This window comes from Pseudophryne corroboree, chromosome 2 (genome assembly GCF_028390025.1).
Source record: "Pseudophryne corroboree isolate aPseCor3 chromosome 2, aPseCor3.hap2, whole genome shotgun sequence".
Lineage (NCBI taxonomy): Eukaryota > Metazoa > Chordata > Amphibia > Anura > Myobatrachidae > Pseudophryne > Pseudophryne corroboree.
Genome location: NC_086445.1, coordinates 818,709,793 through 818,736,245, shown reverse-complemented (window position 1 = coordinate 818,736,245; position 26,453 = coordinate 818,709,793). Strand labels below are relative to the sequence as shown.

Below are 26,453 nucleotides of genomic sequence, written 5' to 3'. Positions count from 1 at the left end.
CCCTCCTCTATATACAGCATACTCTGCACTCCCTCCTCCATATACTATGCTGTAACCCCAGCTTACTTGCCATCCCGGGACTCAGCAACAAGTAGCAGCAGTAACCAGGAAACGGATGTAGGAACCTCCAGATGGTCCCGCAGTGCTCAGAGCAGAGACATCAGGGACACATGTGGCCACTTACTGGCTTGGGAAGAAGGCGAATCAGTCTGGCAGGTAGTGGTAAGACCCTGTGTCGGGTGAGCAGTGCAGTGAGCGAGAGGAGGAGGGGTCGGTGCTGAGGCTGCATAACATGTGGGCGAGGAGAAGGTAGATAACCGGCTCAGGTGCTTTATATGTACACACTGCACATAAACGGTACTCACCCCTCCCACACCCTGGACAGGCCATGCCCAGACCCCTTCAAACAGCTGCCAGTGGCTAGAGGTGTCCTCTACCCCCCAGACTGACCGGGAGCTGTGCGGGTACTGGTGAGCTTACACGTGCCAGTACTGGTGTATATGTTGCAGCATCATTATAGCTTGCCTAGTACAGATATAGAACATCTATATATTTATAAACGGTTAACGCCACACACACACACACACACACACACACACACACACACTCAGCATGACAGAGCCCTGGCTCCCAGCAGCAAGACTTCCTTAAACCTGGCAGCTCCCGTGTGAGTAGCACCTGCCCTCCTAATATAATCCAGCCTTGGTGTCCATCATTTTGATGACCCTTTAACTCACAATTCCCAACTTTCCAATGGGGGATAGTGAGACACCTGCACGTGAACAAAATTAGGGGGTGTTGCATCACAGGAAATGCCGTGCTAGCCTCAACCCCATTTTCTTTAGATTGGGGGCATGCCCAGCGCTGTGGGAGCTGCTGAACATGCCCCCTGTCCCTCTCTCCCATGATCAGCAATCTGATATACATCAGCTGCCTAGTAACCTTAAAAATAGCCTCATTTCTGAAAATTACAGTTCACAGTTCTGAAAATTAAGACAAAATTGAAAACTAGAATAACACAATTGGAAAAGTGTTTGGGAATGTCTCTACCAGCTTTGAGCAACAAGGTTGGGTAATATTTGCTTATTCTTCCTCGCAGAATTGTTCAAGTTCAGAAATATGTTGTGGTAAACAACAATGAACTGTGCTTCAAGTCCTTCCACAAATGTCATATCATAATTAATAAGGCTCTGAATTTGCCACCCAAGGACATTCACCTTTATATACTTAAGCCACTGTGTTCTTTTCTTGGTGGTATGTTTAGGGTTTCATCCTGGAAAGTGAACTACATGCCTATCTGCAGCTGTCTAAATCAAAGAAACATGTTTTCATCAATAATTTTAGTGTACTTGGCAGCATCCATCTTCCTTTCAATCCTGACCAATTGTCCAGTCACTGCTGAAGAAAACTCACAACACAAGTTTGCTACCACAGTGTTGCACAGTAAATACAGTGTATTTAGGGTTGTGCACTGTATTTGGGTTTCACCAAACATACAGTAGCGCTTGGAGTTTAGTCCAAAAAGTCCTGTCTTTGATTCATCTGACCATACATCTTTTTTGCCACATGGCATTAATATCTTCCAAGCATTTTTTTTGCAAAGCACAAATGAGACTGTTAACCAATTTTTCAGAAGGGTTTTTTCTTGCCAACCTGCCATACAGGAAAGCTTTGTGTTAAGCGTGTGAAATAGATGTCACATGCACAGACTTACCAATCTCAGTTTAAAGGCTTGTAAGTCCTTCAAAATTGCCATTGAACTCTTGGCAACTTCCTTGCTCAATATCCTCCTGGCTCTGTAATCCAGTTTGGAGGGACAGCTTGATCTAGGCAAGGTGTTGGTGCCATAGGTTTTCAACTTCTTAATAATGCTTTGAATACTACACAAAGGGAGAGTAAAAGCCCTTGAAAGCTTTTTGAATCCCTCTTCTAATTTGTACCTTTCCACAGCATTTTCCCTGAGCCCTTTCCAAGTGTGAGACTTTTTTGCATTACCATGCTGTCAGACTTTGAGTTTTTGTTGGACCCAAACTAGGGTTAGCACCAGGAGTTGGACACAGAGACTTAGGATTTAAGCAAGGCCATTTTATATAACTTATCTGCATACAGGAAACAATTAAACAAGAATACTTTATAACTTGAATTAACTAATGAGTAACCTCAGACTTGAGGTGATAGGCAGACTTGCCTAATCCCAGATGGGAGCAGAAGTTCATAGAGACAGCTTAATAGCCGGCACACAGCTTGGTGCTGGATCCAAGAGACATCACAGGATGACAAACTAAGCTGTCACTGATGCACAGCAGGATAGATCTAATTAAACAGCTTTGGATACACAACAGACCTTGATATATGGAAAGCCAATGATGATTAACAGACTATAGTAGCTGGGTGGTCTAGGATGCACAGCAGACCTGGATATCTGGATAGCCTTAGATGAATAGCAGACCAGGATTGCTGGGTAGCTTTGAATGTACAGCAGACTAGGAGAAATAGCCTTGGATGCACAGCAGGGCAGGAGAACCGGATATCCTCAGATGCACAGCAGGCCAGGAGAACCAGATTGCCTCAGATGCACAGCAGGTCAGGAGAGCCGGATAGCCTCAAATGCACAGCAGGCCAGGAGAGCCGGATAGCCTCAAATGCACAGCAGGCCAGGAGAGCCGGATGGTCAGGTGATGGTACTGTGGATGCAAGAGCTCCTTAGCATATGTCAGCTGAGTATTCCCTTAGTAGAGTGAACTGCAGCCTAGAATGACAACAAAGCACTGACACTGTTGCAGCTCCAACTCACCACCTTTATACCCTGGAGTGTCAATGGATTGGCTGGAGGAGACAGCTGAGACTGAGCCTGGTCAGGATTGGTCTGAATCTTGTCACCTGACCAGAGGCAAGATGGCGACATCCAACTCTGGTCTTGGATGGAACTTGGTTTAGGCCCAAACATCAGGAAATAGTGCACTATAGAGTCTCTCTCTGAGGATAATAAACTGGATACTGAGAGTACTTTACAAGACAGCATGTACAGACTTCACTGACAAGCTGCAAATTGAGCCAGGAGAGGACAGCTGCTGATTATTGAATACTACAAATACTCTCACAGAGGAAGTCACACACAGGTGACTTAATTAGGAGTAACTGTAGCTTGTATGCTAAATTGCTGGAGTGAAGGCAGAAATCATGAGTAAATTAGTCAGGATTGTGACACATGCACTACTAGTAGTGGAATCCGCATACCAGTGCTGACCCCTGTCCACCACCAAAACACATATAATACAATGGGCACATGAACATCAGAACTGGACCATGAAGACCAATGCACCATGACCATGAAGAAACTGGACCATGAAGAAAATGCGAGTCTGATGACTCGCATTTTCTTTTACATCATGTGGATGGGATGGCTGGGTGCATGTGCATTGGTTACCTGGGGAAAAGAAGACACCAGGATGCAATATGGTAAGAAGGCATGTCGGCGGAGGCAGTGTGATGCTCTGGGCAATGTTCTATGGGGAAACCTTGGGTCCTGACAGTCATGTGGATGTTACTTTGACAAGTACCACCTTGCTGAACATTGTTGTAGACCAAGTACATCCCTTCATGGTAACGGTATTCTCTGATGGCAATCGCCTCTTTCAGCAGAATAATGTGCCATGCCACATTGTAAAAATTGGTCAGGTATGGTTTGAGGAACATAATAAATAGTCCAGGGTGTTGATTTGGCCTCCAAATTTTCCAAATCTCATTCCAATTGTGCATCTGTGGGGTGTACTGGAAAAACAAGTCAGATCCATGGAGGTCCCTCCTCACAATTTACAGAATTTAAAAGATCTGATGCGAATGTCTTGGTGCTAGATACCAAAGGACAACTTCAGAGGTCTTCTGGAGTACATGCCTTGATGAGTCAGAGCTGTTTTGGTAGCAAGAGGGGGACTTACACAATATTTAGCAGGTGGTTTCAGTTTAATGTTATGGCTGATCTGTGTGCAGAGTGTCGTGATTTGTTTGTATGTGATTATTGTTGAGCAGCGCGGCATAACAAGAAGGAGAGGGAGAGTGCCAGCATATTATTTATTATATCTATCTATCTATATATAAAATTACTAGAGATGTGCACCGGAAATCTTTTCGGTTTTGTGTTTTGGTTATGGATTCGGTTCCGCGGCCGTGTTTTGGATTCGGACGCGTTTTGGCAAAACCTCCCTTAAAATTTTTTGTCGGATTCGGGTGTTATTTTTTCAAAAAACCCTCAAAATCAGCTTAAATCATAGAATGTGGGGGTAATTTTGAACCTATAGTATTATTAACCTCAATAACCATAATTTCCACTCATTTCCAGTCTATTCTGAACACCTCACACTACTATTTTTAGTCCTAAAATTTGCACCGAGGTCGCTGGATGACTAAGTTAAGCGGCCCAAGAGGGCGGCACAAACACCTGGCCCATCTAGGAGTGGCACTGCAGTGTCAGACAGGATGGCACTTAAAAAAAATTGGCCCCAAAAAGCACATGATGCAAAGAAAAGAGAAAAAGAGGTGCACTGTGGTCGCTGGACGGCTAAGCTAAGCGACACAAATACTTCAATATCACAGGAATTATTCGTTCTAATCAATGGTATTATTGGTCCAAATCACTGGAAGAAAATGACAAAATCACAGGAATTATTCGTTCTAATCAATGGTATTAATGGTCCAAATCACTGGAAGAAAATAATAAAATCACAGGAATTATTTGTTCTAATCAATGGTATTATTGCTCTAAATCACTGGAAGAAAATGACAAAATCACTGGAATAATTTGGCAAGATCACTGTAATTAATTATAAATCACTGATATTAATTGGTAAAATCTCGCTATCGCCTGCCTAGTGAAGTGGAACCTAGATGGCATTTGGTACCGGGGACACACTACCTCAAGAAATTCTCTAAGTCCTTGTGAACTAACAGTGGATACCGGACACACGTCTAACACCAACACAGCTGCCAAGGCCTGAGTTATCCGCTTTGCAACAGGATAACTGCTGTGATATTTCATCTTCCTCGCAAAGGAATGTTGGACAGTCAGTTGCTTACTGGTAGTATAAGTGGTCTTCCGACCTCCCCTCTGGGATGACGATCGACTCCCAGCAGCAACAACAGCAGCGCCAGCAGCAGTAGGCGTTACACTCAAGGATCCATCGGAGGAATCCCAGTTAGGAGAGGACTCGTCAGACTTGTCAGTGACATGGTCTGCAGGAGCTTGGGTACAAGAGGAAGAAGGGATTTAGTTGTCAGTGGACTGCTTCTGCTGTCACCCAAAGTTTTTGAACTTGTCAATTACTTCTGATGAATGCGCTCCAGGTGACGTATAAGGGAGGATGTTCCTAGATGGTTAACGTCCTTACCCCTACTTATTACAGCTTGACAAAGGCAACACATGGCTTTGACACCTGTTGTCCGCATTTCTGTTAAAATAATTCCACACCAAAGAGGTGATTTTTTTTTTTGTATTTTGACCAGGCGTGTCAATGGCCATATTCATCCCACGGACAACAGGTGTCTCCCTGGGTGCCTGACTTAAACAAACCACCTCACCATCAGAATCCTCCTTGTCAATTTCCTCCTCAGCGCCAGCAACACCCATATCCTCATCCTGGTGTACTTCAACAGTGACATCTTCAATTTGAATATCAGGAACTGGACTGTGGGTGCTCCTTCCAGCGCTTGCAGGGGGCGTGCAAATGGTGGAAGGAGCCACCTCTTCCCATCCAGTGTTGGGTAGGTCAGGCATCACAACCGACACAATTGGACTCTCCTTGGGGATTTGTGATTTAGAAGAACGCACAGTTCATTGCTGTGCTTTTGCCAGCTTAACTCTTTTAATTTTTCTAGCGGGAGGATGAGTGCTTCCAACCTCAATTCCTCATGTGAAGCTGAACCACTAGCCATGAACATAGGCCAGGGCCTCAGCCGTTCCTTGCCACTCCGTGTCGTAAATGGCATATTGGCAAGTTTACGCTTCTCAGAAGCTTTTAATTTAGATTTTTGGGTCATTTTACTGAACTTTAGATGCTCTCTACTATGACATTGGGCATCGGCCTTGGCAGACGACTATGATGGCATTGAATCGTCTCTGCCATGACTTCCACTAGGTGGAAGTGGATCTTGATCTTTCCTTATTTCACCCTCCACATTTTTGTTCTCCATTTTTTAATGTGTGGAATTATATGCCAGTAATATTATTATATCAATAGCAATGGCCTACTGTGCTGTACAACTATATACTGTTGGTCACCAAAATGCTGCACTGTACTACTATATATAATAATAATAATAATAATAATAATAATTTTATTTATATAGTGCTCTTTCTCCAATAGGACTCAAGGCGCTTAACAGATACATAGCATAATATAGTACAGAAAATAATGAAGTACATTTTCATAAAATACAGGAGCATGAAGATACTAAAAGGGACATTAAGGAAATGCTTGAGTAAACAGGAAAGTCTTGAGTCTACTTTTGAAGGATTCTATAGTTGGGGCCTCTCGCACTGTGCAGGGAAGTGAGTTCCATAGAGTCGGAGCAGCATGACTAAAAGCTCGACCCTCGGATGAATTACGGGAGATTCAAGGTACTGCTAAAAGTCCTTCATCTACAGATCGCAGTAATCGAGTCGGGCAGTATGGGATCAGAAGCTGCTTCAGGTACCTTGGGCCCTGGTCATGTAATGCTTTGAAACTCAGTAAGCCAATCTTGAAGATGATTCGCCATCTTACAGGCAGCGAGTGAAGGGAGTAGAGGATGGGTGTTATGTGGCTAGAACGGGGCTGGTTGGTTTACAGCCTGGCAGCTGTGTTTTGCACCAGCTGTAAGCGGTGCAATTCTTTTGCTGGGGACCAAGGTAGAGGGAATTACAGTAGTCTAATCGAGATGATACAAATGCATGTATGACTTTTGGCAGATCATCTGAGGGAATTAAGTGTTTGATTCTGGCTATGTTCCTCAGGTGGAAGAAGGAGGATTTGATTGTGGCTGATATCTGATGTTAAAGTGTCAAGCCACCATCCAGGACAACACCAAGATTCCGCACACGATCACTGATCTGTAATTCTGAATCCCCGAGTGTAAGTCCAGTTGGTTGGCTATGCTGCGGTCTTGTCCTTTGATGTTGCGGTCGTATCATAAGGACCTCTGTTTTATCCGGGTTCAGTCGCAGCCAACTGGCACTCATCCACTCCTGTAGCTCAGCTAGACAGCCATTTAGGGTTGCTATTGGGTTATCAGTGCCCGGAGCAAAGGACAAGTACAGTTGTGTATCATCTGCATACTGCTCACAACAATGCAGCACAGATATGGATACTTGCAGTGACACGGAGCTGCAAGATACAGCAATGAACTACTGTACTGTACAACTATATACTGTTGGTCACCAAAATGCTGCACTGTACTACTAATATACTGCTCACAACAATGCAGCACAAATACGGATACTTGCAGTGACACAGAGCTGCAAGATACAGCAATAGACTACTGTACTGTACAACTATATACTGTTGGTCATCAAAATGCTGCACTGTACTACTATTTATACTGCTCACAACATTGCACCACAGATATGGATACTTGCAGTGACACAGAGCTGCAAGATACAGCAATGGACTACTGTACTGTACTACTATATATATACTGGTGGTCCCCAAAATGCTGCACTGTACTACTATACTGCTCACAAACAATGCAGCACAGATACGGATACTTGAAGTGACACGGAGCTGCAAGATACAGCAATGGCCTACTGTACTACTATAATTATATACTGGTGGTCCCCACAATGCAGCACACTGAGCACAGATATTTGCAGCATACTGAGCACAGATATGGAGCTTTTCAGGCAGAGAACGTAGATATTTGCAGCACACTGAGCACAGATATGGAGCATTTTCAGGCAGAGAACGTAGATATTTGCAGCACACTGAGCACAGATATGGAGCTTTTCAGGGAAAGAACGTAGCCACGTCCTCTCCGTTCAATCTTCAATGCACAAGTGAAAATGGCGGCGAGGCGCGGCTCTTTATATGGAATACGAATCTCGCGAGAATCCGACAGCGGGATGATGACGTTCGGCCTCGTTCAGGTTAACCGAGCAAGGCGGGAAGATCCGGGGCTGCCTCAGACCCATGTAAAATAGGTGAAGTTCGGATCTCAACGAACCGAACCCGCTCATCTCTAAAAACTACACTCAATTTTAATCATGTATTGATATTATACAATTATGTTATTTAAATCACCTGCAGATTAGTACAATCATGTATGAGCCGGCTTTCTGGCTCCAAGGGTAGGATTTAAGATGTAGTTATTTCATGATATGGGTGCTATTTATTGGGCATAAATAATATACAGTATGTTGTACCACATCATAAAGTTTTTTGCTCCCATTAACAATAAATAATATTGCCACCTAATAATTAATAACACTATTCTTAAAATATAAATTATACATTACTTTGGCCTCCTAAAATAATAAGTTCCATATAATGTAAGATAATTATTGTTTCTGCTATGTAATCTTTAAATAAATATCACCCTCACATCAAGTGTATTATTTCTGCTCGTGTTCTGGTTAGCCAGAAAGCCTTTGCGGTTTTTCAGTGATTTTGAAGGCAGTTTTACCTATCCTAAATTATATGTACAAGCAGGTAAGTTTTATCTGGAGCCAATGGGACTAATTCAGACCTGATCGCTCGCTAGCAGTTTGCGATCAGATAGTCGCCGCCTACCGGGGAGTGTATTTTAGCTGTGCAAGTGTACGATCGCATGTGCAGCCGAGTGGTACAAAAAAAAACTTGTGTAGATTCTGAGCAGGTCAGAACTTACTGAGCTGCTGCGATCACTTCAGCCTGTCCGGGGCTGGAATTGACGTCAGACACCCCCCCTGCAAACACTTGGACACGCCTGCGTTTTTCCCAAACACTCCCAGCAATCGGTCAGTTGACACCCACAATCTCCTCCTTCCTGTCAATCTCCTTGCGATCGGCTGTGCGAATGGATTCTTCGTAAAACCCATCGCACAGCAACAATCTGCTTTGTACCCGTGAGACACGCCTGCGCATTGTGGTGCATATGCATGCGCAGTTCTGACCTGATTGCAGCGCTGCAAAAAAAGCTAGCGTGCGATCAGGTCGGAATGACCCCATTGTGCCTCCAACTTACAGTATCAAATCAATCAGTCCCATGCACAGTGACTCTCTCCCTTCAAGAGCCAAGAAGTCACATTTCCACTCTGATTAACTGTGTGACATATGTACTAAGATAATACTCTATTGTATTTTTTTCATATCGTTTTTGGGGTTTGATACATTTAAAATCCCAGAGTATGGAGGATCCAACAACATACTGTAATAGGACTCTGTTGAAAAAGGTCACAGACTTACCATAGAAACTGACTCATTAGTACCAGATAAGACTTAACTGTTTGTTCATATCATTTGATATTTGTGAAATTACGTGGTTCTGTTGGGTAGGTCATGGAGTAAAGCCTTGTAGGTGGGATCTGGTCAGGATTCCAGTGATTGGGATCCCTACACCATTTTTAGTTTTAAGTATTTCCTACCTTGCTAGAGCTCTAGTGTTTTGAAACCACCATACATCACTGCCGCTATAGGCCACAAAAAAATAATTTTCAACCACAATCCCTCCAAGAGTCATCTATTCTAATGAGTTCAAATCTTCATCTTTTGTGTGAATAGAAAACTTAACCTCTAGTATGAATAGATACGGTAAATTAAACTGCAGGTTTAACATAAATGAAGATGTCCAGTTCTAAAAATTCTGAATTTAATTGTCACAAATTCTAAATATCTGTCCATTTCACAAGCAGGAAAACACTGAATACTTTCATTACTTTTACCTTTGCATTCTTCATCATACATACTTGTATTACAAATTTAGGGGTTGTAAGGATAATCACAATATAACAAATGACTTGTTCCTTTTTTGAAATTTTTTAAAAGTCATACTTTGATTACCCTTTTCTCTTATTCTTTTAGATATAAAGCAGGATAAGAAAACTCTGGATGCTACCATAATCTCTGTAATTGTGGTTTCTGGCTTAATAATAGTTCTCTTCATAATATCAACCGTTCACTACAAGAGGTAATTCATAGTGGTCAAATGTAAAATGTTAATGAGAAAAAATGGAAAAGTACCTGCTTTATGTAAAGAGGCAAAAACTAAACGATTCCCTCTAAAATAAAAAAACACACAGGAAAAAAATAACACCTGGATAGGGATATGCAGATATTATTGTGCGCTAACAGCCTCATAAGGCTTCATTGCCGTAACTACAGGTGGGGCAGCACCATCACTTCCCTGCGGCACATGTATTTGGCTTTCAGGGTGCCATTTCAGCCTAGAAAGCACCTGCCTTGAGCTTTCTCTCCGTACTGGCGGAATGGAGAAAGTTGCTGTGGGCTGTCATTGTGACATGATGTCACATGTTTGGGGTAAGGGGTGGCACAGGGTGCTTTTTTGCCCTTCAACAGCCCTGTGTATCTACAAGGTGGGGCAAAACCATTATTGCTTTTCAACTACAGACGACGACAGACAAAATGACCCATTTTACTATTGGGTGATTCATATCATTAGTTGAAATTTCATAAAAATGTAAAACCCTTAAAAAAATTATGAAAAAAAAGTCATACAGTGAAAATATGGCTAAAAACTCATCTACTTGAAGAAATGTGATGGTGCTTGGTCTCACCTGTACACCATATTTAAGGGTCAGCTGCAGAGCAATAGAAGTGCAGTATATAGATGAATAATATTGGTATTAATCAATACCTTAGCTTAAACATGAAAGCTTGTGCCCACTATGAATGGGAAGAACTGTCAATAAGTTGACACTATTTAATGCGTATTTTAGTAGTGGTAAATGTACCTGAATGGACGTGGGACAATGATCCCCTGAAGTTCCTAGGATTTTGATAGGCTATAATTTTAGCTCTAGTTTTAGATGCTTTTTAACACTAATGTGTCTTTGTATTTTACTAAATAGTGTGAAAGCATATAAATGTATGGCTATCTGCTTCATACCTCTCCCATGTCACAAACACACAGGACACATACACACACAAATATTGAACACAAAGAACAGAGAATCCCATCCAATGTGCACAAGTGTGTCTTATTTATAAATGACCTGTAAATGTTGACAGCATAGTGTTGCCATATTCTGAAATATGTCAACATTCAGATTGTTGACATGTACAGAATGCTGACATGTCAAATGTTGTTATTCACAATGTCAATACTGACATAATGTTGACATTGCCTGAATATTGACATTGTGAATGTTGACAGGATAATTCTGTTCATTTTCACTCTAACCCTAATTGCAGCCTAACATTAACCCTAATATCAGGTGTTGACATTCTGGCTGTTGGCATTCATAATGCCGACATTCTGACAATGTTAACATTAAGTCAGTGTCAACAATGTGAATGTCAACGAGTTATGTGTTGACATTTTGTACATACAGTATTGACATTCAGACCATGTTGACATTATGAAAGTCAACATTCCATTCTGCATGTCGACAAGCTAACGTCAAACCGCTCACTAAGAACGCTAACTCACTTCATCAGCATATCATCTCTCTCCCATCTCCGGCTGAATGGTTTCACTGTCAACTGATTTATTTTTAACAATACAAAAAGTTTTTTTGTAACCCTGCAGTTTGGAGGCAGAATATGCATCAAGTGTTTTTGTTGGAGCAGCTATAATATAATACTGAATAGGGCACTGTAACCTGCAGCAGAACTGCTGAAAGATTTTAGCTATGGGAGTACTTACTATGCTGCAGATCATTTAACACAATCTTAATTGTTCCAGTCACACCTCCAGAAGATAAGAAAGAGGATCTTCAGCCTGGGATCAAATACTGCATCTATTCCTCTAGCACAGGCATTCCCAACCACGGTCCTCAAGGCACACTAACAGTGCAGGTTTTAGTGATATTCAGGCTTCAGCACAGGTGACTTAATTAGTAGCTCAGTCATTTTGATTTAATTATCTGTGCTGCAGCCTGGATATCACTAAAACCTGCACTGTTGGTGTGCCTTGAGGACCGTGGTTGGGAATGCCTGCTGTAGCAAGATGTGTAATTCATACCCCTTTCAGACTAGCAAAAAATTCCCAGGTTATTGCACAGGAAATGGAATGTGCATCAACCCAGGATTTTGCCTAGTCTGAAAAGGTCTTAAAGGAATATCCCGGGTCAAGCGTTCCGGCATTTCCTCCCAGGTCAAGACCTGGGTTGAAGCCAGAATAGACCCGGGATGAGTGCAGTATGAACGGGTAAGCTGGGTCAAGGCGACCCGGCACCCGTTCTCTGCATAGGAGGAGGCAGCGCTTGGAGATTATCATCTACAAGCAACACCTCTTGTGGCATCAGCGGTGACGTCACCAACCCGGCACTATGCCAAGTCGGGCTGCACGTCTGAAAGGGGTCTCAAGCCAGTTCGCCCCCAGGAAGCACCAGTGTACACATATCCGGGTGCGACCTGGCTGTGTCAGTCTGTAAGGGGTATTACTAGATCATACCCTGTGTCTTAGCAACTGTCATTATGGTGGCTGCCAAAGGTGATATATACAGTAAGCCAAAGGTGATATATGGAGAACATAACTGAGCCTAGACTGGTGGCAACTGGCAAAGCTACAGTAATCACAATTTCTTGTTAGGCAATTTAGCACACCCTAGTTGCTGACGTGCACAGCTGAAAGCATTATGGTCACTAGTGGGCACAATGGTCAATTTATTTAGAAACATATATATTTACCAGCCTTTGCAGCCAACAACTGACGTTGCATGGAGATAGATCCTCTAGCAACAAATGTTATATTTGGCTAATGGGACTCTGTGTTCTGTCCTGCACTGAGAATTAATTACAGTATGACCATTGTAACCTAGGTAATGTCATTCTATCAGCCTAATTCTGCAGGCTTTGGTGAACGTCTCCCAGTCCTTTCTCCCAGCAAACTTCTGCATAACAGTTATCCCAATTTACCATGAAGGAACCCATGCCGGAGCACCCTAGCCAAGCTTCAATAAAAATCACTGAGGCTGCAATATTATCACTTATTATTCACTAGTAAATGCTGAAATATTTCAGCGAATGTACTAAACTCCCCTTGAAAGTATCTCCAAGAGCCCATGACCCTTTATCTTGCATTGATCAAAATGCTATACCATAACATAGTTCGGGCAATTACTGTACATTTGGACAATAGTGTGAGAATAATGAGGCTAAAACTCCTAATAGGGAGAAGGGTTAAATTTCAGTGTGCAACACAAGCACTTTTCACACACTCATGTATAACTATGTAGCAGTGTGTAAACGGAGTTTCCTTAAAACTTACAAATAGAGAAAATGAAAGTGAGTATGGAGCACCAATCTTATGACTGACACAATATATTTAAAAACATAACAGCAGATCAAATGTAAACGATTGTACCTAAATACTATAGCATATTAATATTTTAAATGAATTCTAAATAAGTAATTGACAAGTACAGTATAAACTTTCCTCAACTGCTTTAGCTTGCGCCGCACATCATTATGCTATATCTGTGACTTTGGGCCTTATTCAGCTATAGTTGCAAAATTGTAAATTGTGTGATTATTGGCAGACTGAGCATGCGCTGCAAACACATTGGGGGTAATTCCAAGTTGATCGCAGCAGGACATTTTTTAGCAACTGGGCAAAACCATGGGGGTCATTCCGAGTTGTTCGCTCGTTATTTTTTTTTGCAACGGAGTGATTAGTCGCTAATGCGCATGTGCAATGTCCGCAGTGCGACTGCGCCAAGTAAATTTGCTATGCAGTTAGGTATTTTATTCACGGCATTACGAGGTTTTTTCTTCGTTCTGGTGATCGTAATGTGATTGACAGGAAGTGGGTGTTTCTGGGCGGAAACTGGCCGTTTTATGGGTGTTTGTGAAAAAACGCTACCGTTTCTGGGAAAAACGCGGGAGTGGCTGGAGAAACGGAGGAGTGTCTGGGCGAACGCTCGGTGTGTTTGTGACGTCAAACCAGGAACGAAACTGACTGAACTGATCGCAGATGCCGAGTAAGTCTGGTGCTACTCAGAAACTGCTAAGAAGTGTCTATTCGCAATTCTGCTAATCTTTCGTTCGCAATTTTGATAAGCTAAGATTCACTCCCAGTAGGCGGCGGCTTAGCGTGTGCAAAGCTGCTAAAAGCAGCTTGCGAGCGAACAACTCGGAATGACCCCCCATGTGCACTGCAGTTGGAGGCAGATATAACATGTGCAGAGAGAGTTAAGGGGGGTACACACGGAGAGATCCGTGCTTAAAATCTAAGCAATCTTGCTAGATTGCTTAGATTTTAAGCACGGATCTGCCGTGTGTATGCCCCCCAGCGATAGCGATGCGCGGCCCCGCACATTGCTATCGCCGATGCTAGATTGAGCTGCATGCAGGCTCAATCTAGCGGGTCGCTCACTTCACCGTTGTGTGAAGTGAGCGGCCCCCCGTCGGCTTTCCCCCTCGCTCAGCACATCGCGCTGTGCTGAGCGGGGTGAGAGATGTGTGCTGAGCGGTCTGTGTTAAGATCGCTCAGCACATATCTCTCCCGTGAGTACCCCCCTTTAGATTTGGGTGTGGTGTGTTCAATCTGCAATCTAATTTGCAGTGTAAAAATAAAGCAGCCAGTATTTACCCTGAACAGAAACAAAATAACCCACCCAAATCTAACTCTCTCTGCACATGTTATATCTGCCTCCCCTGCAGTGCACATGGTTTTGCCCAACTGCTAAAAAATTTCCTGCTGCGATCAACTTGGAATTACCCCCATTGCGCGTAAGTTAAATTGCAATTACAATTTAGTGATATGTGATCACAATTTGATTGACAGGAAGTGATCATTCATGGGTGTTAACATGGCGTTTGTGGGGAGTGGTTGGAAAAACGCAGACGGATCATGGCTGTTTTCGGACCGTGTATCTGAATTCAGTTACAATGGATTGCAACTAAAAACATGGCACATGTGTGACTGCATTCTCATTATTCTAAGTGGCCCTGGGTCAACCACAATTGTCGGTGGTACTTTTTGCTTATGAATTGCAATTTTGCGATTGCATCAGTGCGCACCTTTTACCTTTCTGGACAGCTCTTCTCATTTTTGGCAGAAGCAGGGTTGAGAAAAATCACAATTACTGGGGCAGATGTATTAACCTGGAGACGGCATGAGGAAGTGATAAACCAGTGATAAATGCAAGGTGATAAAGGCACCAGCCAATCAGCTCCTAACTGTTAATTTACACATTGGAGCTGATTGGCTGGTGCGTTTATCACCTTGCATTTATCACTGGTTTATCACTTCCTTATGCCGTCTCCAGGTTAATACATCTGCTCCTGTCTCAAGTGATCTAAGCTGAATTAAACCCCTTATATCCATTCATTTTGTGACAAAAATTATAATTTTAAGTGCCTAGCACACTTTGCATGTTACTGTAATGCAAAATTCAGGAAGGAAAAAGTCTGCTGGCGATGGAATCATTACTCATGGCGGATATCTAAGTTGTACTGCTTATGTCGCACCATATGGTGCAAAAAGGCTAGGTATATGCTGTACTATTTTTCTAGACAAATAGGTTCAGGAACTACGGCTCTGGGGGTGGAGCTATTAAAAAAAGTGATATAGAAAAGAAGGCAATCAAAATTGACTTTAAATAAAAAATGATCCTATGGAAAATAAATTTTGCCCCAGGACAGGTTCAGGAACTTAAGGGCCGATTTATTAAGCCTGGTGAAGTGATAAAGTGGAAGGTGATAAAGTACTAGCCAATCAGCTACTAACTGCCATGTCACAGGCTGGGTTTAAAAAATAACAGTTAGGAGCTGATTGGCTGGTGCTTTATCACCTGCCACTTTATCATTTCACCAGGCTTAATAAATCTGCCCCTAAGTTCCTAATTATGTGATATTTAACAAGAAGTTCAGGAACTGAGTTCCTGCTAATTCCTGCTGAAAAACAGCACTGTATCTATGATGACACATCTGTAGTACACTAAAAATCATTTTTAAAACAGTAATCAAATTAAAGTCTTAAAAAAGTTTACTTTTTGATTGTCAAATGTTTTTGCAAAATGTTTTTTTTTTCCTCTAGGATTTATAATGTTTGTTTTCCTCCTATTCCTAAACCAAAGAATTATTTTGATTGGACACAAGATGGCAAAATAAATATAGAGGTAAGTATACTTATTGTATATGAAAAAAATGTAAATTATTCCTCCACAGTTGTTATTTACCCTTTTAAAATGAATAAGAGAATCTAGCCTGCAGTAGTCCAAATGGAAACTTTTTGAGTAATGTGAAATGACTTCACATAATATAGCTGCCACACTGTAGGGTTAAGTATGCAATCAGCCAATGCGAAGAATAGTTCTACTGATGATGATCATCATCATCTACACAGCGTATCAGTGCACCAGTCCTCCACTACCCACAAGGTACATATCTTCTCATGTAAATAAGCACAAAGCAACAGTAAGCAAAAGTGCCATTTTTGGTGCTCCCTTGCAGTATGTCAAACAGCCATGCACAGTCACGCGGACAAGCAAAGTCACACAGACACACACACAGCCACAGACATGATATGCATTCATGTGTATACGCACAGAATGACACAGACATGCTCAGTCATACAGACACTTAGGGCTAAATTAAATTAGGTGCAAGTGAGTGACGCTATCAGCTTGGCGGCACAGTGGGGCATGTATCTGGCACCAAATGGGGCATATGTAACTGGTTGACTGGGGCCTGGCACTGTGGGGCATGTAACTGGCACTGTGGGGCAATGTAACTGGCACTGTGAGGCAATGTAACTGGCATTGTGGGGCATTTAACTGGCACTGTGGGGCAATGTAACTGGCACTGTGGGGCATGTATCCGGCACTGTGGGGCATTGCATCCGGCACTGTGGGGCATTGCATCCGGCACTGTGGGGCAATGTATCTGGCACTGTGAGGCATGTAACTGGCACTGTGAGGCATGTAACTGGCACTGTGGGGCATTGTATCTGGCACTGTGGGGCAATGTAACTGGCACTGTGGGGCATGTATCTGGCACTGTGGGGCATTGTATCTGGCACTGTGGGGCAATGTAACTGGCACTATGGGGCATGTATCCGGCACTGTGGGGCATTGTATCTGGCACTGTGGGGCAATGTATCTGGCACTGTGGGGCATTGTATCTGGCACTGTGGGGCAATGCATCTGGCACTGTGGGGCATTGTATCTGGCACTGTGTGGCAATGTAACTGGCACTGTGGGCCATTTTCAGTGGCCACACCCCTTCTGGAGTGTGGCCACGCCTATTTTTTCACCAAGCGCGCCTACGGCGCGCGCACATACTTCTTTTGCTATGTGTGTTTTTTTTGTTTTGTTTTTTTGGGGGGGGGTGCCATTTTACATCTTCCCCTGGGCTCCAAAAACCCTAGTTACGCCTCTGACACACATACAGGGTTACACAATGATACAGACTAAGGGAAGACAATAGAGTGCCCCTTCTTCACCCTTCTTTTCACTTTACTGGTGAAGGAGTCATCACTTTTTCTGGGAACTGCAGCTGCTCCACCACCTATCTTCCATGGTGCCTGCAAGGTCAGGCCTGCACAGTGCCTTGTACTCCCAATCCCCATACTCAGACTCCCCCTCTCTCCCCTCTTCTCTCCTGATTACATCTCTGCAACTGTAATTTAATGGTGACGGGTGGCCCAGGGTATGTGCTCCCCATTATTTTGGTTCTGTTGAGAGGGGCACGCTGGAGATTACCCTGACTTTTGATGGGAAAGTCCAACCACGGGCAAGGTTCATGGAACTTTTTTTTTATTTTTACTACAATCAAATATTTTTGTTTAAATCAGTGTCAAGAGACAGAGCAATTTTGCTAGTACTGTAGATTTCTGACATGAAAAAAAATGACAAGATTAACACTGAGATATTATATTTACTCAAAATAGTAAAATTGCATAACATTTTGTAGCCTACAGTAGCTTTGTAAACTAATGCTCATACTGGGGGCTATACATTTATATGATAGATAAGCATTTTGGATTATTTTTAAGATTAAACATTTTATTGACATTTTTGAATCTAGGTATACATACGGAGCAAAGTGATATACAAAACAGAATATATACATCCAACAGAAACTGCAGAGATAAATTATATTGGGACATAGTTATAGTAAGGAGGATGAGACATAACCAAGTCAGTGAATGGACTTGCTGGTTAGAGCTTAGTTTCAGTCCAGACAGTCCAAAAAAAATAAATAACTTTTCACAAAAAAATTCCAGGGTCCATTACGTATTACATCTTGTCATAACAAGGTAGGTTGTGAACTGTGGTCGGGACAACTTTGAATACATCCTGTTAGTCTAAAGTGACCAATAACATAGCTAGAAAGGAAAAATCTATTGGACTATTGGAGGGGGGTAGGGAAAAAAACATAAATGGGTGGGCATGTAGAAAGATCTTGGTCAAGTATATATATCATACCTGTATTCAATTGCAAAAACATATTTTCTCTGACGTCCTAGTGGATGCTGGGAACTCCGTAAGGACCATGGGGAATAGCGGCTCCGCAGGAGACTGGGCACAAAAGTAAAAGCTTTAGGACTACCTGGTGTGCACTGGCTCCTCCCCCTATGACCCTCCTCCAAGCCTCAGTTAGATTTTTGTGCCCGGCTGAGAAGGGTGCACACTAGGGGCTCTCCTGAGCTTCTTAGTGAAAGTTTTAGTTTTAGGTTTTTTATTTTCAGTGAGACCTGCTGGCAACAGGCTCACTGCATCGAGGGACTAAGGGGAGAAGAAGCGAACTCACCTGAAGTGCAGAGTGGATTGGGCTTCTTAGGCTACTGGACACCATTAGCTCCAGAGGGATCGAACACAGGCCCAGCCTCGGAGCTCGGTCCCAGAGCCGCGCCGCCGGCCCCCTTACAGAGCCAGAAGCAAGAAGAGGTCCGGAAAAATCGGCGGCAGAAGACATCAGTCTTCAACAAGGTAGCGCACAGCACTGCAGCTGTGCGCCATTGTTACTCAGGCACACTTCACACTCCGGTCACTGAGGGTGCAGGGCGCTAGGGGGGGGCGCCCTGAGCAGCAATGTAAAACACCTTGGCTGGCATAAATACACCACATATAACCCCCAGGGCTGTATGGATGTATTTTAACCCCTGCCAGAACTTACAAAAAAGCGGGAGAAAAGGCCGCCGAGAAGGGGGCGGAGCCTATCTCCTCAGCACACAGGCGCCATTTTCCATCACAGCTCCGCTGGAAGGACGTCTCCCTGACTCTCCCCTGCAGTCCTGCACTACAGAAAAGGGTAAAAAAGAGAGGGGGGGCACTAATTTGGCGCAGTTTTGATACTAACAGCAGCTATAAAGGGAAAAGCACATTTTATAGTGGTATTCCTGTTTATATATAGCGCTCTGGTGTGTGCTGGCATACTCTCCCTCTGTCTTCCCAAAGGGCTAGTGGGGTCCTGTCCTCTATCAGAGCATTCCCTGTGTGTGTGCGGTGTGTCGGTACGATTGTGTCGACATGTTTGAGGAGGAAAATGAGATGGAGGCGGAGCAATTGCCTATTATACAGTTGTCACCCTCTGGGGAGTCGACACCTGAGTGGATGAGCTTATGGAAGGAATTGCGTGACAGTGTCAGCCGGCTACTCAGCTTGTGCCTGTCCAAGGGTCTCAAACGCCATCAGGGGCTTTAAAACGCCCGTTACCTCAAATGGCAGACACAGACACAGATACTGACTCCAGTGTCGACGATGATGAGACAAACGTGACTTCCACTAGGGCCACACGTTACATGATTGAAGCAATTAAAAATGTATTGCATATCTCTGATAATACAAGTACCACTAAAAAGGGTATTATGTTTGGTGAGAAAAAACTGCCTGTAGTTTTTCCTATATCCGAGGAATTAAATGAAGTGTGTGATGAGGCGTGGGTTTCCCCCGATAAAAAACTGATAATTCCTAAAAGGTTATTGGCATCGTACCCTTTCCCGCCAGAGGATAGGGCACGTTGGGAAACACCCCCTAGGGTGGATAAAGCGCTCACACGTTTGTCAAAACAGGTAGCACTACCCTCTCCTGATACGGCCGCCCTAAAGGAACCTGCCGATAGAAAGCTGGAGAATATCCTAAAATGTATATACTCTCACACGGTTGTGATACTGCGACCAGCAATCGCCTCAGCCTGGATGTGCAGTGCGGGCCTGGCGTGGTCGGATTCCCTGACTGAAAATATTGATACCCTAGATAGGGACAGTATATTACTGACTATAGAGCATTTGAAGGATGCATTTCTATATATGCGTGATGCACAGAGGGATATTTGCCGACTGGCATCAAGAGTTAGCGTGCTGTCCATTTCTGTTAGAAGAGGTTTATGGACGCGGCAGTGGTCAGGTGATGCGGATTCTAAAAGGCACATGGAAGTATTGCCTTATAAGGGGGAGGAGTTATTTTGGGTAGGTCTATCAGACCTGGTAGCCACGGCAACTGCTGGAAAATCCACATTTTTACTCCAGGTAGCTTCTCAACCTAAGAAGACGCCGTATTATCAGGTGCAGTCCTTTCGGCCCCATAAGGGCAAGCGGGCAAAAGGCGCCTCATTTATGCCCCGTGGCAGAGGGAGAGGAAAAAGGCTGCAACAAACAGCCAGTTCCCAGGAACAAAAGCCCTCTCCCGCCTCCGCAAAGTCCTCAGCATGACGCTGGGGCTTTACAGGCAGACACGGTGGGGGCCCGTCTCAAGAAGTTCAGTGCGCAGTGGGCCCACTCGCAAGTGGACCCCTGGATCCTTCAAGTGGTATCTCAGGGGTACAAATTGGAATTCGAGACGTCTCCCCCTCGCCGTTTTCTAAAGTCTGCTTTACCGACGTCTCCCTCAGACAGGGAGGCAGTATTGGCTGCCATTCACAAGCTGTATTCCCAGCAGGTGATAATCAAGGTACCCCTCCTACAACAGGGAAAGGGGTACTATTCCACACTATTTGTGGTCCCGAAGCCGGACGGCTCGGTGAGACCAATTTTAAACCTAAAATCCTTGAACACTTACATACAAAGGTTCAAATTCAAGATGGAGTCACTCATAGCAGTGATTGCAAACCTGGAAGACGGGGACTATATGGTGTCTCTGGACATCAAAGATGCTTACCTACATGTCCCAATTTGCCCTTCTCACCAAGGGTACCTCAGGTTTGTGGTACAGAACTGTTACTATCAGTTTCAGATGCTGCCGTTTGGATTGTCCACGGCACCCCGGGTCTTTACCAAGGTAATGGCCGGAATGATGATACTCCTTCGAAGGAAGGGAGTTTTAGTTATCCCTTACTTGGACGATCTCCTGATAAGGGCAATATCCAGGGAACAGTTGGAAGTCGGGGTAGCACTATCTCAGATAGTGCTGCGCCAGCACGGTTGGATTCTCAATATTCCAAAATCTCAGCTGATCCAGACTACCCGACTCCTATTCCTAGGGATGATCCTGGACACAGTCCAGAAAAAGGTGTTTCTCCCGGAGGAGAAAGCCAGGGAGTTATCCGAACTAGTCAGAAATCTCCTAAAACCAGGCCAAGTCTCAGTGCATCAATGCACAAGGGTCCTGGGAAAGATGGTGGCTTCTTACGAAGCAATCCCATTCGGCAGATTCCACGCAAGAACCTTCCAGTGGGATCTGCTAGACAAATGGTCCGGGTCGCATCTTCAGATGCATCAGCGGATAATCTTGTCACCAAGGACAAGGGTGTCTCTCCTGTGGTGGTTGCAGAGTGCTCATCTTCTAGAGGGCCGCAGATTCGCATTCAGGACTGGGTCCTGGTGACCACGGATGCCAGCCTGAGAGGCTGGGGAGCAGTCACACAGGGAAGAAATTTCCAGGGCTTGTGGTCAAGCCTGGAGACATCACTTCACATAAATATCCTGGAGCTAAGGGCCATCTACAATGCTCTAAGCCTAGCAAGACCTCTGCTTCAAGGTCAGCCGGTGCTGATCCAGTCAGACAACATCACGGCAGTCGCCCACGTAAACAGACAGGGCGGCACAAGAAGCAGGAGGGCAATGACAGAAGTTGCAAGGATTCTTCGCTGGGCGGAAAATCATGTGATAGCACTGTCAGCAGTGTTCATTCCGGGAGTGGACAACTGGGAAGCAGACTTCCTCAGCAGACACAACCTCCATCCGGGGGAGTGGGGACTTCACCCAGAAGTCTTCCACATGATTGTGAACCGTTGGGAAAAACCAAAGGTGGACATGATGGCGTCCCGCCTCAACAAAAAACTGGACAGGTATTGCGCCAGGTCAAGGGACCCTCAGGCAATAGCTGTGGATGCTCTGGTAACACCGTGGGTGTACCAGTCAGTGTATGTGTTCCCTCCTCTGCCTCTCATACCCAAGGTACTGAGGATCATAAGAAGGAGAGGAGTAAGGACTATACTCGTGGCTCCGGATTGGCCAAGAAGGACTTGGTACCCGGAACTTCAAGAGATGCTCACAGAGGACCCGTGGCCTCTACCTCTAAGAAAGGACTTGCTTCAGCAGGGACCCTGTCTGTTCCAAGACTTACCGCGGCTGCGTTTGACGGCATGGCGGTTGAACGCCGGATCCTGAAGGAAAAAGGCATTCCGGATGAAGTCATCCCTACCCTGATCAAAGCCAGGAAGGATGTAACCGTGCAACATTATCACCGGATTTGGCGTAAATATGTTGCGTGGTGCGAGGCCAGGAAGGCCCCTACAGAGGAATTTCAACTGGGTCGTTTCCTACATTTCCTGCAAACAGGACTGTCTATGGGCCTAAAATTAGGGTCCATTAAGGTTCAAATTTCGGCCCTGTCGATTTTCTTCCAGAAAGAACTGGCTTCAGTTCCTGAAGTTCAGACGTTTGTCAAGTGGGTACTGCATATACAGCCTCCTTTTGTGCCTCCAGTGGCACCTTGGGATCTCAATGTAGTTTTGGGGTTCCTAAAATCACATTGGTTTGAACCACTCTCCACTGTGGACTTAAAATATCTCACTTGGAAAGTGGTAATGTTGTTAGCCCTGGCTTCAGCCAGGCGTGTCTCAGAATTGGCGGCTTTATCCTATAAAAGCCCTTACCTAATTTTTCATACGGACAGGGCAGAATTGAGGACTCGTCCTCAATTTCTCCCTAAGGTGGTTTCAGCATTTCACTTGAACCAGCCTATTGTGGTGCCTGCGGCTACTAGGGACTTGGAGGACTCCAAGTTGCTGGACGTAGTCAGGGCCCTGAAAATATATGTTTCCAGGACGGCTGGAGTCAGGAAATCTGACTCGCTGTTTATCCTGTATGCACCCAATAAGCTGGGTGCTCCTGCTTCTAAGCAGACTATTGCTCGTTGGATTTGTAGTACAATTCAGCTTGCACATTCTGTGGCAGGCCTGCCACAGCCAAAATCTGTAAAAGCCCATTCCACAAGGAAGGTGGGCTCATCTTGGGCGGCTGCCCGAGGGGTCTCGGCTTTACAACTTTGCCGAGCAGCTACTTGGTCGGGGGCAAACACGTTTGCTAAATTCTACAAATTTGATACCCTGGCTGAGGAGGACCTGGAGTTCTCTCATTCGGTGCTGCAGAGTCATCCGCACTCTCCCGCCCGTTTGGGAGCTTTGGTATAATCCCCATGGTCCTTACGGAGTTCCCAGCATCCACTAGGACGTCAGAGAAAATAAGAATTTACTTCCCGATAATTCTATTTCTCATAGTCCGTAGTGGATGCTGGGCGCCCATCCCAAGTGCGGATTGTCTGCAATACATAGTTATTGTTACAAAAATCAGGTTATTATTGTTGTGAGCCATCTTTCAGAGGCTCCTCTGTTATCATGCTGTTAACTGGGTTCAGATCACAGGTTGTACGGTGTGATTGGTGTGACTGGTATGAGTCTTACCCGGGATTCAAAATCCTTCCTTATTGTGTACGCTCGTCCGGGCACAGTATCCTAACTGAGGCTTGGAGGAGGGTCATAGGGGGAGGAGCCAGTGCACACCAGGTAGTCCTAAAGCTTTTACTTTTGTGCCCAGTCTCATGCGGAGCCGCTATTCCCCATGGTCCTTACGGAGTTCCCAGCATCCACTACGGACTATGAGAAATAGAATTATCGGTAAGTAAATTCTTATTATGGTTTGGGCATGGGTGACCTGCACAATACTGACGTTCCGGCTTGCAGATGGCTGGCGGGGGGTGGGTGCGGGGCAAAGCCCCTTGTAGACTCAGAGCCACAGGTTATATTCCCACTCTATGGGTGTTGTGCTCAACCACTAGTGGGAATAGTCCCGGTTAGTTGGCATGCTGATTGTCAGGACTGTAAGGGGGCGGTATTCCGGCATTAATATTGCAGAGACCGTTGGCCACGTAACTGCCTTCACATATTATCACGTAGTTAACAGTGACATGTGGTGGGCTGAGGCAGGTGAGGCAGAGCCTTTCCTGTCATACTATTGTTTGTGCCAGAGTTTTGACTGTATAAAGTATATGAAAAATACAAAGAATTTGTTTAAAATATCTTCTTTGCATTATTCTTATTATTTTTATAGCCAAAACTCTAGTGTAATAAGCAAATGGCAGGTGAGGCAGTGCCTCACCTGTCAATCTTTTCCGCACATCTCACAACAAATTTCCAGCAGTTTATACTGCTGCACCTGTGTATAATGCCCACATGCACCCTTTGGTTCATATATTGCGTGTAAATCTGGCTCTGGTGCTAGCCAGTGTCTCCTGAGCCATTTAGCTCACCGCACGTGCCTGGTAGTTAATATAATTGGATTATTTTAAATGGATTTAACCAATTTACAATACCCATTTACTCAAAACAAATGACAAGCCAAAGTATTTGTTTATTTCCTTTTTATAGGAAAATATATACGTTGCTGCAATTCTACCAACATTTGAAACAGAAGAATACATTACTCTACCGGAAATTATGTAATGAACAAAGAGCAGCACAAATCTAATTGTATGACTTGCCCTCATATTAAAATGCTTGTTTTTTTTTTAAATGGATTATACTGCGTAAGAAAAGTGAAATTAATAAAAATGTAAGCTCTGGAGAGCTCAGTGTGATTGTATTTAATGCTTTGGCAACATCAAGCTTGTATTCATTATAAACAACAATTTTAGATGTACTGTACATAGTGGTGAGAAGAATGAAGCTGAAAATATACAGTACTTTTAAATATTATTAAATGCACTGCTACTACAGTAGTTATCAGTAGCCATTCTAAGCCACCAAAATCACGTCACTTAACATCTGATATTTACATTATTTAATCTCAAGGCTGTTAAAAAAACAGTTCCTGCATTGGACTGAACTTAACCATCTTCCTTTTTCTTCTCATCCTCAGGTATGTTCATATCTCCCCATGTAATCTGGCTATTGCTATCTGCACCTATGCAAAACATCCATATTCCAAATGTATGTTCATATCTCCCCATGTAATCTGGCTATTGCTATCTGCACCTATGCAAAACATCCATATTCCAAATGTATGTTCATATCTCCCCATGTAATCTGGCTATTGCTATCTGCACCTATGCAAAACATCCATATTCCAAATGTATGTTCAAATCATTTGTTAGACAGTTTTGTGATTTTTGCTTTTGTTTGTAATGTAAAATACCTGCGTTTCAAAGCTTGGTCAGTGCCGCATATTTAGTCAATCACTGTGTAATGTAACACCTTTGATTAGTGGAACATTTGCCTCAGCTGTAGTTGGGTCAATTTCCCATAGTATATCTGTAACTTCAACCATGCACAGCTGTGCATGTCAGCTGTGCGTTCCAATACTCAAAGCGTTCCTTCTCTAAGCGTCTTGAAAATGAACAGTTAAAAAAACAGTTGAACAAATATTAAACAGCATCAAGAAAGAAATCTGGAACATTATGTGGCCTCTCCTCACCTCTGCCATGAGAACACCAGGACCAATGCCTACTACTTCTGTGTCCAAGAACATCATGACTGCCCCCGGGACTACCCCTCAAGCTCAGCAGGGAACTGAGGGACGTGCGCATCAGGACCAGACTTTGCTGGTTCAGTTCCATTGGACATTAGTGTGCACCCCACATTCTCACACCCACCCGCACTGCTCTCATGAGACCAGGACATTTATCTTTTTCACAAAATAATGTTAGTACAGTTTTTTTTCCTGCAAATGTGTCTTTCTCTTCTCTTTCTTCTTACACTGTACTTCCACCCCACTGTGTGCTATTCCCGTAATGTGTACCTCCATTGGTTGCACACCCTGCCAGCAGTAACCTATGCAGTGCGCCCCACATGGCTGCCTCGGATGGTTCCCCTGTGGGTGGGGTGTGCTTCATTTGGATCTTTCCATGCAGGGTATAGCATACGCCTACACACGTGTCAGTT

At 44.0% G+C, this 26,453-nt stretch overlaps 1 protein-coding gene across 2 annotated transcripts in view; it reads left to right on the top strand.

The window, feature by feature from the left end:
* LOC135051285 (granulocyte-macrophage colony-stimulating factor receptor subunit alpha-like) overlaps positions 1-25,629 on the top strand; it is a 174,046-nt gene extending 148,417 nt beyond the window's left edge. Inside the window, exons 11-14 of one of the 2 annotated variants that reach the window (XM_063957353.1) lie at positions 10,029-10,134; positions 16,171-16,252; positions 24,942-25,043; positions 25,432-25,629. In XM_063957353.1, coding sequence (XP_063813423.1) covers positions 10,029-10,134; positions 16,171-16,252; positions 24,942-25,016 — 263 coding nt within the window. In that variant the 3' untranslated portion in view covers positions 25,017-25,043; positions 25,432-25,629. Of the gene's footprint in view, positions 1-10,028; positions 10,135-16,170; positions 16,253-24,941; positions 25,129-25,431 lie in introns of those variants that run through there. The other variant, XM_063957352.1, reaches the window with a different exon arrangement.
* Positions 25,630-26,453: the final 824 nt, after the last annotated feature.